Source organism: Drosophila novamexicana, unplaced genomic scaffold, assembly GCF_003285875.2.
Source record: "Drosophila novamexicana strain 15010-1031.04,08,12 unplaced genomic scaffold, DnovRS2.1 tig00000462-arrow-pilon, whole genome shotgun sequence".
NCBI classification, from domain to species: domain Eukaryota; kingdom Metazoa; phylum Arthropoda; class Insecta; order Diptera; family Drosophilidae; genus Drosophila; species Drosophila novamexicana.
Window position 1 is genome coordinate 2,070,640 of NW_020824806.1, and position 16,051 is coordinate 2,086,690.

The 16,051-nt window shown below is 40.5% G+C and overlaps 2 protein-coding genes across 2 annotated transcripts in view; both read right to left on the reverse strand.

Annotated features, from left to right (window-relative positions):
* Positions 1–5,748, reverse strand: part of LOC115760947 — a 132,467-nt gene extending 126,719 nt beyond the window's left edge. The window contains exon 1 of the mRNA XM_030702529.1: positions 5,631–5,748. The gene's annotated coding sequence lies outside the window, so the exon portion shown is untranslated. The remainder of the gene's footprint in view (positions 1–5,630) is intronic.
* Positions 5,749–10,504: 4,756 nt separating this feature from the next.
* On the reverse strand, positions 10,505–11,442 carry LOC115760945. The gene is made up of 2 exons (XM_030702527.1): positions 10,739–11,442; positions 10,505–10,685 (listed from the first exon to the last, which is right to left on the reverse strand). Exons 1-2 carry the CDS (start codon positions 11,411–11,413, stop codon positions 10,587–10,589), a joined length of 774 nt encoding a protein of 257 aa, XP_030558387.1. The 5' UTR covers positions 11,414–11,442; the 3' UTR covers positions 10,505–10,586.
* Positions 11,443–16,051: the final 4,609 nt, after the last annotated feature.

A 16,051-nucleotide genomic window follows, 5' to 3' on the forward strand; every position in this document is an offset into this window, starting at 1 on the left:
TTTGCTCTCCACTTGCATCAGTCCGCATTGATATGTGTGGATGTGATTGTGTGTGGGTGTGTTTGTGTGCGGATATGTATGTACGTGAGTGTGTGCTTAGAACCTATGCCCATTGAAAATAAGGGCTATAACTATAAGTCGATAAGGGCTATAAGTAGTATCCTTGCCCATATTCGCTTCTTTTTTTATGTTAACAAATTGTCGTGCCGCACGGATATTTCACAGGTCTCAAGCCTTGGAAACAAATATTTCAAATGCTGAAGCAGAGTTTTGAAGAAATATAGCCTCTGGCTAAAGGTTTATTTATTTACGGGGTATCTTCTAGTTGAGCATGCTCGACACTCGCATTTCTCTGACGCACACATATATAATATTCTCTGTGTCTGCTCAGTAAATCAAAATTCAATTTTTGCTCGAATATGTGAGCCTTACAACAAAAAGCCTTTTGGAATAAAATATTTTACTTGCCAATAACAAAAATTAGCCAAGTTTTTAATGTATTTGCATGGGTTCAATATTCACTATCCAATTGACTGGAATCTGGCAGATCCGATTTTGGGCTGGAAAATTTCAGCACGCAAATTGCTTATGGAAACTTAAGCCTCCTGTTGGCACTTAGGACAAAAGCTGCAACATAAACAAACAGCCGGGCAGTGTTAAGGCATTAAGAGCCTATTTAAATGCTAAACTTGGACTTTGGTTGGATACGTGTGCGCGCGTGTGTGTGAGTGTTGGCAAGTGTGGGCAAAGCCCGCAATGCGTGAGAATGCAGCAAATCGTTGCCAGGGCCAACAGCACGCGGCGCATTGCCAAAAACCTAAACCAAGTCTGTTATTTTGGGTCTCACAGAGCGCAATCGTAGATAACGTCTGGCAAACAATCGTTCTCGATGGTCTATACTTGGTATTTGGCGTTTGCAAATTGCATTGGCCAAGAGGCAGGGGCATTTGCCATAGGCCAGAGCCGGCGGTTTGTTTGGCCAAGAGTGACGCCATTGTGAGTGGAATAGTGCTTGCAGTTGCCTATTGTCTATTAAACGCCTACCGTTTGGCTTTCATTTGCAATCGCAAACTTCGGTTCGGTTTACGGGTAGCTGCTAGAGGAGCTCCAAACCGATTACAGACAATCGTAAATTTTGTAATAGCTCCCTGAATCGACTCGCCTTAAAAACAATGCTCTGCCAGTAACCATTAATAAGCTCTTAAGCTCGATACTTGTAGCTGACTGCAGGCACTCCTGCAGCTATCGAACCACGCTTTTTGGCAAGGAAGTTGTGGAGGGGCTCGTAAATGCCGGGTCAGGCTACCCTCAATTGAGCCAGAGGCTCGATGTGGTATTCCATTGGCGTGAACCAAAGTCATGGTGTGAGCCAAAGTCATGGAATGAAGGAATGAGAAACATCTAGTACTTTAGCAAGGAACTCGGACTAGCTAAGCAGCTCGATAGGATAATCTCCGCAAAATGTAGCTTTCTTCTGACACAGAGTGTAGGTTCTAAGTATATCCCAATGCCGCCCAACTCTCTTTTATGAGACTCCCACAATATTATAATTACTATTTTAAGCGCTTAACTTGAACCTGGTTTGACCAAAAATCCATTAAACCTTTTTTGGCAGCCTCTGGCTCTGGGTCAGCGATTCGCAGGCAATTGCAAGCTGCGTGCTGCGAGCTGTGACAAGACAATGAAAACAAAATTAGGAGTTATTTGCTGGCATGTGTCTGCAAATGCCAGTTGAGATTTGCAGGGCGACATTCGTCATAATTCGTGTCGCTCCAAGCAGTTGACACGATTTGCCGTCACGTACTCCAGTGCTTGATAAATCTTGGCCAGCTGCCCCAGCACTCAGCGCCATCGCAATGGAGCTGTTTTTGTTGCCACCTTTGGTCCTGTCCTGGTCCTGGTGCCCCTGCTAGCACGTCCACGCTGTTAACCTCAAAAATGCGCTGCTAAAACATTTTTTTTACGCGCTCCTTTCTCTCTTCTCTGTCGTACTCTTTCTCTGCCTCTCAGGCGCCCGCTAAGCCATTAGACGAAGGTTCAGACAGCGGGTCAGCGGTGGCAGCCGCAAGACAAAACCACAGTGGGGCCAGACCACAACATCAAAACGAGTTGATGGCCAAGACCGATGCTCGCGCTGACCAAAAGCGTGGACGCTTCCAATCCTTTTCAGCCAGCATACGTACCACGTACGTGCGCTGTGTGACAAAGCAGCTATACATATAAACATATACAGGGTGTTACATTTAAAACTGATGCACTCCCAAATCCTTTTAAAAAGTTGAAAAACGAAAGCTCCCAACGGTAAAAACAATTTATAAAGCATTTTTCTTATAATACGGCTAGATAAAATAAACTAGCTTTGAGCGGCTTGGGCTTTCCTTTTGCCTTCACTAGTTAGTTAGTCTCTGTCCGTCAAAGTATAATAAAACAATAAAGAAAGATAAGACGTTCTATAGCGAATTTTGTGATAATTGCACGAAAAATCATATATTCAAAAATGGATTGTTAGAGTCAAGTACACTGTGACAAACTATTCTACCTTTCACTGAAAAGCGACCCCTGCCTGCAAAGCTCTCATTTCTCCAAAGCGCAGCTGAGCATGCCTCAGCCGGCTTACAGACATGGACATGCCTTTAGAATCGGCTCAGGAGTTTATTCAATCTCAAGACAGACTGTGCACGTATCATCGTCCGCAGGAAGCCTGCGAGAATCCGTAGTTTTTGCATATGTTCAGACATTCGTCAAAAGGAGAAGTCCTTTGTGCTCTACGCTATTTGTGTTTTTTTATCGCAAACACTTGGTTCTCGAGAAAGATTAGATGGCGCCCTTTCTAAAGTAACCTCTAGCAGATGCACTGCACTGCACTCTAGCACTGCGCTTTCCCGATATAGTGCACTTTATTGAAATTTCAGTAAAGAGCGAAATATATAATAGAAGCTTTTCAATGTTTTTAAAAGGCTTCCTATTATATGGATTGGTTCTTTGTGTTCATAACGTTTTGTGTTTAATCCATCACGCGCACATATTTTTTCAGTCGGAATACAGTTTTGATAAATCAGCGAGAAAATTCATTTGCAACAGATACTCTAGATTAAATATATTTTTGTTCTCGGTATTGATTTTCTTTGTTTTATATTCTACTGTCCCTATAATCCTAAATGTACACTCAGTTGACAAAACGAACAATTAAAACTATTGAGTACATTGCGATCGGATGCATTCGAATGCGCAATACTCTGTTTAATATTTATGTGAATCCTTGAAACTGTGGAAGGTATGAAGTATTTTATTTCAAATTCTTGACCTAATCTTGAAAAAGGTCTTCAGTAATCTACCCATTAAACAACCTAGTAACTCTTTCTTACTTTGTGAAAAATTTAGAACATTTTAGTATTCGTAAAAGGATTGCTTAAAACTCGCGTAGTTTAATGCTGGGTCGTTGGGTTATCGTTAGTTTTTTGACTTCCATGCAAATCTGCCGGTTAATGGTTTTAAATCTATCCTAGTTATAGATGCCGTAGATGTAAGGAAACTGATTAAGCAGATTTTCTTATTCTAATCATGCCATAAATTATGAAATGTGCACCCTGTTAGCTGTGAAAGGCTCGCGCTGGTTAAGCCCCAAAAACAGACTTTGTCTTCAAATTAATGACCAACAATACCAAATGTTCTCGTGGCTGGTGCTCGGGTTGAGTACAGCGCGTAGTTTTCAGGCGCCAAAGTCACGTACACAGCGGGGCCAGTGGACGGTGCGGCATATTGGGCAGCCTACTGGGCGTGTGGCAAACATTTTTGCATGCCAACGAAGACTTTAAGCAATGGCCAGAGCTTTAAGATCACTGAAACGGCAGAGATTGAGCTTTCCCTCATGAAAATGGCACACAAAGCGCTAGTTTATCTCGAGCGCATTTATTTAACTAGCTGTAGCGCTGCTGTCGTTGTAGGTTAACATATTTGCGCTGGTTAAGAACCAACATCCCGCATGGCCACTTTGGCCAAGCCAAAGGCAACAGCAACAGCAGCAGCAGCAACGGGTGCTGTAGCAAACGCAACAGTAATAGTTCAGCTAGTTGTTTAAAGGCGGGCTGAGATAAGCGGCAACTGCAAACAAAGCTGAAGAAACCGAAAAAAAAAAAAAAAAAAAAAAACAAAAGAGCTGCTGGTGTCAGAGCTGCCCCTGCACTGGCCAGACCAAAGGACGAAATAGGGGGGCAACAATCCGAAAGTATGCCACACATGATGTGCAGCTGCTGCTACATCAGCAGCAATTGCAATTGCAATATTTGCCACGCTGCCACGCACTCGAATTTCATTATAATTGCATGGCAATCGACCTTGCAAAAACATTTTCCATTTTTTTTCCCATTTTTTTTTTAAATTCACTTTTACTGGCATTTCGCCAATTTTTCTTTGTTTTGTTTTATCCATTTTGCATGCATTTTCTCACTCATTTTTTGTAATCCTTGTAGAGGGTATCATACGCATGTCACGCAATGTGAAACGTGTTGTAGGAAAGGCCTAATTTTTAAGGGTAGAACCTTGTGCTTTGGAACGTATACACTTTTGTGCGGCATGTTTAAGCCCCGAATTTTATACGGATCGGACTATAAGCTGCGAAGTCAGTAGAGAATTTATAGCTTGTAAATAGGGTGAGGCGAAGAGAAGAAGAAGCAAGCCGTAAACTAAGCTGAGCTGCAAGCAGCGTGTGTGCTTGCTTGTGTGTGTGTATATCTATGTATTTCTGCTTTTCTATATGTGTGCACAAAAGAAAGCTTAAGTATTTGTTAAGGCAATTGGACGCTTGGTGCAGGGTATCTGCTAGTCGCGCACACCACACTGGAGCCCTCTTTTTTGGACTGTCGTGCAGTTCTGCTCATTAAAATGCCAACACTTTTGGGGGGCAGTATCCATTGTACGCATTTCAAGCTCGGCAACTCGGGACAGACGGAATTAATTTATGTATTGTTGACAACCGCAAATTGCACTTAAAATGCATACATGAGCAGAACGGTAATGAAATCTTGTTGCGCAATATTTTATTTATCAATTACAGAAAAGAATCAAAGAGAATAACATTCGAGAATCAATGGCAATCAATCCGATTTCGAATAGACAACAAGAATGCTGCAGCAGTTCCCAGATAAGCAGCCGAACACCATTTGGATGCCCAGCGGGAGCCACAAATCATAACCAGTGGCCCATAATGAGATTTGTCAACCGATACTCCGGATGGTGGCCATTTCTTTAGCTATGACCGAGCATCAGCATTTATTTATAGCTGTTGCGCTTGGTTTCACTTACACATTGTTCGTTCCCGGCCAACTGGCCAACTGGCCAACTACCAAACCGATAGCAGCTCCCTCATAAATCTTCAACATTACGAGTATTGAGCAATAGCTGTTGCTTTATCAACGAACACATTACCAGGAAGCTCAACCCCATCCACAACCAAACACCGACTTGGTCAATCCACAAAACAAAAAAGCTACCAAAAACATTGCCGCTGGGCCAATGGCTGAGATAGTATTAACTGGTGGGGCAGTTCGGTGCAATATCCAGCTACAAGTAATGCCTTGTGGCACTTCCCGCAAAAAATTTACAAAGTAACTGGTTCAGTTACTGAAACTTACCAACTTTTATCCAATTGTGTTTTACGTTCCAGTTCTTTTGGTTATTTTGAGTAAATTTACAAATTGAAAAAGTTTGCCAATTTATAGTTTCGAAATTCCAAATTTCACATCGTTTATTTAATCTAAAAGTAAAAGAGGAAATGATCAAATTTATGTAAATGAATAAATAAATAAATAATAAAGCAAATGTAGAATGTTATTATACACACTTAATATCTTTTGGCGATTACCAAAGTCTTCAGTATTAGCTTCAGCTTTTAGTCAGGTAAATTTAAATAAACGTTGCTAAATTTAATTCTATAAATGCATTCTAAGTAAAAGACTTTTCTGTAATGAATTGAACAATTTGTCACTCGAATTGTTGTCGAAAAAAGAAACTTGCAAACTGACAAACTCAATTTATTGCAAAAAAAAATGTAAGGAAATCGAACAACTGTAATGCATTTGGGAGCCCACATGCCTTTCGCCTGCCTCAAATGCGGGCCTCAAATCGCATTTGCCACAATTGCGGCAGCCATTTGAAATGCCTCAGCCACAAGCTAACCATATAGAGCCAGTGCCACACAAATGCAGTTGCAGTTGCAGTTGCAATCGAGGCACTGTCCCCAGATCGTTACCGTAATGCAATTTTAGAACAAATCAAGCCAACAATTTGTTACAATTCCCCCACAGATTGCATGGTTAATGAAGAATTCAGGTCAAACTTTTAAGATAAGGTTCTTGTAGACAATTCGGATGCAGGTCACGTTTTTTTTTTTATATGAAAAAGTGAACTTAAACAAATCTTGACAGGGAATATAACACATTCATTATATAAATGTCTCTTAAATAAATTTTGTTGTAGTACCAAATTGATTTCCTTCGAAAATATATTCAAGCCAGCGTGTGTATGTAAATTAAAATTAATTTTCTTAAGATTTTCTCTTAATAATATATAATTGAGGGTCTTTCAGTCAATCTCTCTCTCTCTCTCTTGCTCTCTCTCTCCCCTAAATATCGCCTTTCTATGCAATTTTCATGATTTTCTTAATTATTTTTTATTGAGCATATGTTAAGTCGTATTAACTTCCTTTAAGTCATGGAAAAAAACAACTCTCCTTTAAGATTACCTTTTAATTTTTACACACAGCGAATATGTTAGTAGTGCACTACTGCCTTGCTTCTCAAGCACTCAAACTTAAACTTGACTTAAATTTTCCAATATTAAAAAACTTTCTGCATAATATTCACACATACACGCCTAGTTATACGGAATATACGCTGGCGAATTAGCGCATCGGCTTGCGTCAAGGAGAGCGAGAACATAAACGTGGCGATGGGACAAGCGGTGTGAAATTATCAACTCATCAGGTAATTATGGCCTGTGGAGCTGCTTTTGTTTGTTTCTATTGTTGTTTTGGGAACTGCCAACATGTTTCCGGTGGCCATTGTGCACGGCCAGTCGCGTGCTCCTGTTCAACTTGATTGACAATAAACTGAACTACTAAATGGAGTGCTATGCACGGAATTTCCTGTCAGAAAGCTGATAATCCCACACGGGTTGGGCAATTCATTTACCTATGCACACTGCTGGCGCTGGAGGACACAACTGGATTGTGTTGCGGCTACGCGATGTGTTCGAATTCGAGTTTGGTTCAAACAATTATGTCGGTCGAATAATGGATGCTAGCATTGAGTATGCATGTCTAACAAGAGCATCCTATTAACATTTAAAGGAATTTTATAGAAAATATAAGTCACCAGGTATTTTTGATCTCATATAGTTAAACAATGAAGATAAATCGCTTTTAAACTCATTTTAAATATCTTTGGGCGAACTAATTTTAAAAGTGCCACGGGCAAGGCCGGGCTATATCCGCAATTATTACTTATTATTATTATATATTATGTAGACATAGGTTAACATTTCCAAACCTCATAGCTCGGTCAAAACTCAACGGAGTTTCATAATGTTTGGCTCTTTGGTCGTGGTTTGGCCTCTATATCAATTTGGCATCTAAATCTGGCAGCCTTATTCTTGTCAATTATAAAGTTCGTCAGCTCTATTAATTTGTGTTGATTTGTCATTAAATGTATGTAGAAAACAATTCTGATTATAATAAATAATTGTTAATTGGCCTCACTTCATAAAGTTCATAAATGCGCCCAATATTTTATTTTTAAATATATATTAATTTATAGAATTTGAATTTTAAAGCTGCCATTAAACTTAATTGGACTAATTAATTTTGAATCAATTTCGCAAAGTATGTTTGTTTTACGTAAAGTTATTTAAACAAACATAAATCAAACATGTTTTTGCATTCAATTTGCACAGTAAAATTAATTTGTAACAATTGTCGAGCGCTTGTTGCCACACAAAATAAATAAATAAATAAAACGCGAGAAATGTGAAAAATGCCAGTAGCACCAACTGATTTAATGGCAGCTAACAAGAGCAGCGTTAATTAATTAATTTCGCAATGCATATTTTTAATCTGCTGCACGTAGCATAGCCACGCCCCCATCAGAATCGGGCACCCGGCAAGCGACTAACATGCTGACAGCATAATGAATTCAATGACACGTATTGCCCGGCAAAACAACGTGGAAAATCCAACGAGAGGGTAAGTGAAAACGAAGCCAAGCAAAGCAACCGAATGAGCTCGACGGGCAGTTACCCTATCCCACCCACTCTCTAAGGGTTCGAGTACAAACTTTTATTTGAAACATATATAACAAAGTTATGGACAACAGATTTTACCTGCTGTCTATCTCGATTTGATGATAAACGAATAAGTGTACAGACGATTTTAAATAAAGTTAAGTAACCATACGATACACGACATATAAGTGCAACAAGCAGAACCCTTTACAGGATAAAAGTCAAGAATTGAAATTAAAGTCTTGATAATTGTCTGAAAAAAGCTAATTTTTGAAATTGATTAATTTTCATTCGTCTACTACACGCTTACTTTTATAGAATCTATGTTTACAGGGTGTAGCAAACGGGAAAAATTTTTTGCGCACGTAAGTATGCTACGATTTATTTCGCTTTTGTGCGCTGACAGGCCAACCACTCGGACTTCCACTGCCACTGCCTTGCTCGACAAACATTCTCCCTTCGAGTAGCAGTGGCCGCAGAGCAAACACTAGAGGAAGAAAAAAAAGCGACCACAATATCGTTAAGCACATGGAAACCAAAACAACTTGTCAGTCTTGCCAGCGTTGTCCTGTCAGCATGTCCTTGTGCCGATGCCGAGTAATTCATTAACATTTAACTTGATTGACACTGGAGAGTTTCCCGAACTGCTGCTATGTGTGTGTGTGTGTGTGCGTGACTGTGTTTATTTTTGGGCACGCACGTACACGTGGGCGTGCGATTTGTTTATACAGTTATAATGCATAATGGCATTGAATTTGGCTCACACGCACACGAGACAAATCAGGCAGACGCGCACGCAGATAGCGAAACAGATCGTTATTTTGTTAATTTAATAAGCGCACCGGCGACACACAACAGGTGCCGCAGCCACGCCCGATTGCCCGCCCATCTGCCCAAAATGAAGTCACGTCGCGCGCATAAATCAATTGCCATGAGAAGGCGCTCAGCGACATGAAAACTGCATGCCTTCTACGTAGAGGCCCACACCCCAACCACAACAAGGAGGGAGGCGTATGCCAAGGAGTAGCCCGAACAGCCTCTGCACTTGTTACAGTTGTTATTGTAACCTGGCAGAGAATATTATAATTATTCCACGAAATATGTTAAGCAGACGTAGACGTCTTTGATCCTATAGAGCATATAGAATACACTCTTGATCAGGATCGAAGATATATATGCATATATCATATTGTAACCATCGCAATAATTGGTTTGAAATTAAATTCTTGTATAATTTAATGACCAAAATGAATTAATACTCGAATTACTATACAATAGGTGAGATGTAAAGCTTCTGCACAATACGACTTTAAAGCCCGAATTCTGCAAGGGTATTTAAGGATCGGCGTGCCCATTGTTCTTGTTGTTGTTGTAAATGTTGTTGCCGTTGCTTGGCAAAACGACAGCTGGCATCGGGGAAACTAGCAACTGCCCGGCGTCGTCCGTTTGGGCCGTAAATTGAGCGCATGCAATGAAAGTGTAACGAGCGTTAATTTGTTTGTCAAGCGCGCCAAGTGCCTGAGCTGGCACTTGGCTCGCTAAATGGAAATTATGCGAGTCCAGTGCGCCAAAATCCACACTAGCCAACTGGGAGCTGTGCCAAGCGATGCTACATTAAATAATGCATCCTTTATATCCAATTTAGACATAATTAAATATCCCATAGATGCTTATAGAAAACCGATAATTGTCTTAAATAAGTCCTAATTGCATGCTTAGACAAGTTTATAAATGAAATACAAAATTCATAAAATAATTAAATGGAATTTCGAGTGCGTAAATAAACAAAAACTCAAAATGAAACGATGCGAATTTTAATCAAGTCGGCAGAGAGACCAGCTCGCATGTCGAACAGCCTGAACAAGAATATATATATTCTATATACTATATGTGTTCGGAGGAGAGTATTAAATTTTACGTATGCACGATACATTTAGCAGGTTCATAAACCAACTATCAAGGTAAGTCTTTGGTTTGAAACATGATGTATACCTGAGCAACGACCCCGTAGGATGAAAAGCTACTTAAAGCTCATTCTAAACATGTGAGAGGTAGACGTAAATTTAACTAATGACGATAAATTGAGAAAAACAGGTTCACAAACCAAGTATCAAGGTAAGACTCTGGTTTGAACCAACGACTTCTTTTTAGACTCTTAGCAATGCTGTATACCTGAGCAGCGACCTCATAAAGTAAAGAAGCTACGTTAAGACATTAATTCAACTTCTCATTTTACTAGACATTTTGCTATATTTGGAATACAATGAATTGCCATGTCACAAATGGAAGTTATTTAGCTGCTGTCCTCGTTTTCACCAGGAGAGAATGGACGTTACGGCGCGCAGCAGCTCCGGCATATCCCAGCCATTGCGGCGGAGAGTACGAAGTGGACGTGTCACATCGCGTTTCATCTGTCAACAGTTATCGCAATAAGTTAACAGTCTGAGGTACCTCAAATACTCACCATGTTGGCACGCATACGGGACTGGAAGCCCGACGAGCTCACAGTGTCCACAAACCGGGCGTAATTGGTTTGATTTTTACGGGCAGATGTCGTATAGTCATGCACGGCTTGTTGGGGCATGGCAGCCAGGAGATCGCCGACGAAAGTGTGACCGCGCAGTGCCTTGCAATCGCAGCTCTTGTCGGGCTGCGGTGCCGGCACCAGCAAGCAGGCAAAAATGTCCACAATATTCTCAATATCAGTAGTGTCTACACCAGCATTGCGCAGCTCTTCCAGCATTGTGTTGAAGACTTCGCTTTGCTGCAGCTCCTGGGCAACCAATTGGAAACGTGTCGTATTGTAGTAGCACAAGGCTTTGCGAAACTTGGAATTGCACTGATAGTGTGACTGTATGAGATCCACCAGAGTATCCTTTTCGATGGTCGCACGCAGTGCCTGGAAGCTGTTGCATAAAGTTTCGTTATCGCGATCACCATTGTTATCGTCGTCTCCAGGATTCTCTCCAAAATTGTCTCCAGGCTTGTCTTCATCTAAGTCAGGCTCACACGTGGTGGTGGTCTTGCCGCCGCCTAGAGAGGGCGCCCTATTTTGCACATCAGCCTGGACATGATCCTGAAAACTAATTACAGCAGCGAGCAGTCCGCAAAATAGCGTCAAATGCTTCAGTTGCAACATAATCACTGAGCTTGCCGCTTCGAATATTGTTGTAGGCATCCCAAGCGACCGCTTTTATAGCCAAGCCATTGAGCTTGGCAATTACAAGAATTTCCTTTCACCTGTGCGTCAGTGGCTTGTCATGCAGCAAGCGCCAATTAGTCTAATTAGCAGCAACAGCAACAGCAGCAGCAGCAGCATCAGCAGCTCTATGTCAACAAGTTCACTTATCAGTGCTCGACGGAAAACAACAAACAACGCCGAGCAGCCGGCGCCCAAATACAACGCCCCCTTTCCCCTATTCAGCGTCAAGATAAGTAACAAGCAGACATAACTTGTTGCACATCAAGTGAACAGTGCAAATTACTGTAGTTTAAGCTTTTCTCATTTTCTATAAACAATAATTATGCATTCTGCCGAGAGCTAATAGCAAAGCGGAAGGTAGCCACGATTGCCCATTAGAATTTTTCCGAACAAGTCCAACCTTTTCCGACCTGATTAAGCTGGAAAATAACCAGATATTCCCTAACCAAAATTCTAATACTTTTAGACTTTATTTATTAATGTTAATATTAAGATGACAAATTTTGTCCTGTTTCTGTACACTTTTCAAATCGTTTTTTTCTGTTACAATTCCTCTGTTATGAATTCGGGGAGCTAATCGAAAATTGGAAGATCTGTATTAAGCGGAAATCAATCCAGCTCAAATTCTGGTAACCTTTTCTGAGACATCACTCTAATTGCCATTTCCGAGAAACAATAAAGCATGCTGGACTCAGCAGAGCCACCATTTGCCCAAATATTTATGAAAACTGCACTAGACGAGAGGTCGCAAAAGAAAACAAAATGTTAGCAGAGCATTTATTGGAACCATTGACAAAAACATGTACAGTGAAAACTCGCGTGGACGGTCGCTCAAGAGGGGTGTGCGCCTAATAGAGGGCCTAATTCATAATGGTTCAAGAGGAAGTGTCTGCCGAAGAAGGATGTTCGTTAGGAGAATTTTAACTGTACAGATATCTAGTGCGCACAAAACGGATATCTACAGGCTGGGATTTGGCTGCTGCCGTGCTTGGACAGCTCTACTTAATTGCCATGGTAATGCGTGCCTGCTGGGGTGAAAAGCTGTGCTATGCATTGATATTGCCGAGTACCTTCGAACATGTCTAACGTGCAATTTATATGTGTCTCTATTTTTACTAACTTCTAAGCCACCCGCTCTGCCCACAACAACATCCCACTTTATCCCACAGGTAAATCAAAAGCAACAATCATACGCACCGTTGCCACACAGTCATACAATCGATATACATACACATGGTATTTACTATTGTAAGCTCGGTTTTAACTTGACAACGAGCCGCAATGGCAGCAACAACAACAACAAAAACAACAATAAAATTTTTGCCAGTGAAATGCCGAGTGAACCGGAAATAGTTGACCGTGCTTTTGTGTACACATTTTTCCTTCCCCACTTGTCACACTTTGTAATTCGATTATAAGCTCAGGCATGCTTTGAATACCGTTTAAAATCAATCTGAGAAACATTTTACGTTTTCCGCAAACTAAAATAAGTTTAAAAAATGGGTTGACCATTTTCCGTTCACTGCAGGCTTTTCCTTGGAAAATGTTATTTAAAGCAGGCAGGAATTATAGATTCGAAAGAATAGATACCCAGTATGCTGGAGTAACTGCATGATTATTTTTACCTAGAAACTGCCCTTTGACAGAAATTTGTCATTTAAATTATTGGAACTTCCCCTTTTAAACAACCAACAAAAGAGATTGATCACTCTTTAGCATAACTTTAACTTTTTACAGGATATAAAAGCCCAAATCACATAACTAAAAAGGACCTTGACTTAATTGTTGGATTTTTGCAAGGCAATTTAATCCAAATAAATAAAGCTAATAGAAAACGTATACAAGTGCATAAAAAATAAATCAATTCAGTAAATATATTCTAGCCAATGCATGACTAGAAGTCACTCTGCAAATTCTTTTCCGTTAAATTAACATACACTTGAATCTATTATATTGTGCAAGCCATTATTATTAAATTATTCCTGTTACCCTTTGTTTTTGGCATAGCTTTAAGCCACATACAGGGTATGTTAACTGCACTCACACGTGTCTAGCCTAAACAGCCCGGCTGGTCAAAGGTTAAATTGAGCAGGTTACAAAACTGTCAGCATGCAGAAGTGCCTGTGCCACAGTTTAATGGCAACTGCAACAGCAGTTGGGAATATGCATCAACGTGATAAATCATTTGGTTATTCGCCCAATTGCCAGGTGACCCCTGTGCGATAAAATTTCTTGTCTGTGTGCGTGGTCATGTGTGATGCATATTTAAATGTTTTCATTTGCAGAGACCACTAAACATGGCAGCAGGCAAAAGTTAAAGTTGCCGGAAAAAACAGACACACAAACTTTACTATTTTACGAGCAGACAGAAAGTGCTGCCTACTTTCGGGCTGTGCTGGCAAATTGCGCAATGTGGTCGCTGTCATTCGCAATAGATTTTCATGTAATTAGTTTTATCTGCTAATAGAATGTCACTGGCCACGCAAGCCACAAACAATTGAGTCCTTCGAAGTACGTATGTGTGTGTGTGTGTGTGTGTGTGTGTGTGTGGTGTGTGTGTCTGTACGTGTGTTCGTGTGTGTGTGCGAGTTTTCAAATTGCATTTTTTGCTTTGTTTGCGAGCTGTTTGAGATTTTGCGCATCGACCACAAAACAGACGACAGCAAAACACACGCACACAACTAAACGAGGCACTTAGATGTGCGTCTGTTTATTTGTGTGTCAGTGTGTGTGTTTCAATGACAATTCCACAGACTCATGTGCTATGCCATTTTCATTTCCCTGGACAATTTACTCAATTAGACTAGAACTTGAAGGCTTTGTGGCATTTGGGAGAATCGCTTTATTATTGCACTCAATCTGCAAGAAGTAGGGGCATATGAAGTGGGAATGGCAATCGAAATGGGAATTGGCATCTCGATACGCATAAGAAGGGTACTTGCTTGTTACAACAGACGCGAGCTGGGCATATATATATAGAGAGAGAGAAACAGCAAACACACATGAGTTGCCTGATAAAACCTGCCCCGATGATGTCTACTGAGAAAGTTGAGCACCAAACTAACGCCGATAAACAGGCTTAATTAGCGACAGAGCTGAAAGTCAACAGACTGGCGCATTAAGCCAAAATCCAAACACACATACAGGCGCACACAGACAGCTACGCATACAAATAGAATTAATGCCAGTAGAGCCATTGGCAGCAAGTTTTCTACGGGGTCTCGTTAGGCTTAGCAGCAACCGGCAGCTCCATTTACTCTCCTGCTTAATTATGTGCAAGCAGCAATGATATTTATATTATCAGCCAGGCAGTAAGGCAGTCAGGCAGTCAGGCAGCCAATTTGAAGCAACAAAGCCGAGACAAAGATGGCCCCAAGGTAAGACGAACAGGAGGCATTGCACGACCATAATCCAAGGATGCGCTAGATTCGATTTTCAGATAGAATTTAAATTCAGACCATGCTCAGGTGCAAAATGTCGGACGGATAAATGCAAAATCATGGAAACATCTGCGTTGTCAGCAGACAAATGATGTGAGATGCTCGAAATCGGTGAACCCTGGAGAAGGCCTAGACTGAATAGTGCTAAACTAAAGTGTCACAGTGCATTCACTTCTATCAACCATTTAAGTCGAACTGTGTGCACAACAACAACAACAACAACAGCAACGGCAACAAAAAAAACCTGTTGCCAGCTGACATAGTCAATGACAGACAATTTTTGAGGCTAACCGCTTTTGGAGGGTGCTCGAACATTGCATCACATACAAAAAAAAATAGAACTCAGCAAGTCCCCATTGTTAAGTCTGACCTAAACAATTAAAAAGGCAAATGGCGTGCACAGGTAAGCACACACACGCAGGGTAGACAACAAAAGTGTATATAGAAAGCGACACGAAACAACAACAAGCAAGTAAAACAACATCCAAATGGTGCACACTCATCGCAGTCACATTTCTCAATTTTTATGACAGCTCGTTGGCAGCGAGTGTGAGTGCGTGTGGGTGTGCGTTTGTGTGTGAGTGTGTGTGTGAGAGTGCGAATGTATCTGTGAGTGGGTGCTTGTGTATCTACAAAGTGCTTTGAACAATACAATCAACAAAAAGATATGAGGCATGCTTGACTGAAACATACCCCGCAAAGTTCATTTTAGAAAAAAGTGTTAATGAAAATTGAATAAAGGTCAGATGTTATTTTAAAGTAAGCCATGTCATTATTTTTATGGCTGTAAACAGGTTTGATCCTGGAATCCGGGTTATTTGTGTACCTCGAACGAAGCCTTAAATCGGAATAGTATTTGAATGAAACTAAACCTGAACTTAATCTTAGTTTATAAAACCCTTAAGTTTCCACAGTAAGTTTAAGAACTCTAAATATGAAACACAAATACAAATGCACAAATTCATTAAATAAATTATGTAATTTATTATAAACTTAGTATTCTATATTTAAGGAGCCCAATTTTGAATTTATAACTGGATGCACAGACGCTAAGCCATCGTATTTACATAAGATCTAAATATATTACGATCTTAGACTGAATGACTCATCAACAAAAACAATTTAGCTGAAATAT

Bases quoted from the DNA above. Each gene is read 5' to 3' on its own strand.
- LOC115760945 (XM_030702527.1), bottom strand. From the start codon at position 11,413: ATGTTGCAACTGAAGCATTTGACGCTATTTTGCGGACTGCTCGCTGCT. The intron at 10,686-10,738 runs GTGAGTATTTGA...AACTGTTGACAG, and splicing joins CCCGTATGCGTGCCAACATG to ATGAAACGCGATGTGACACG.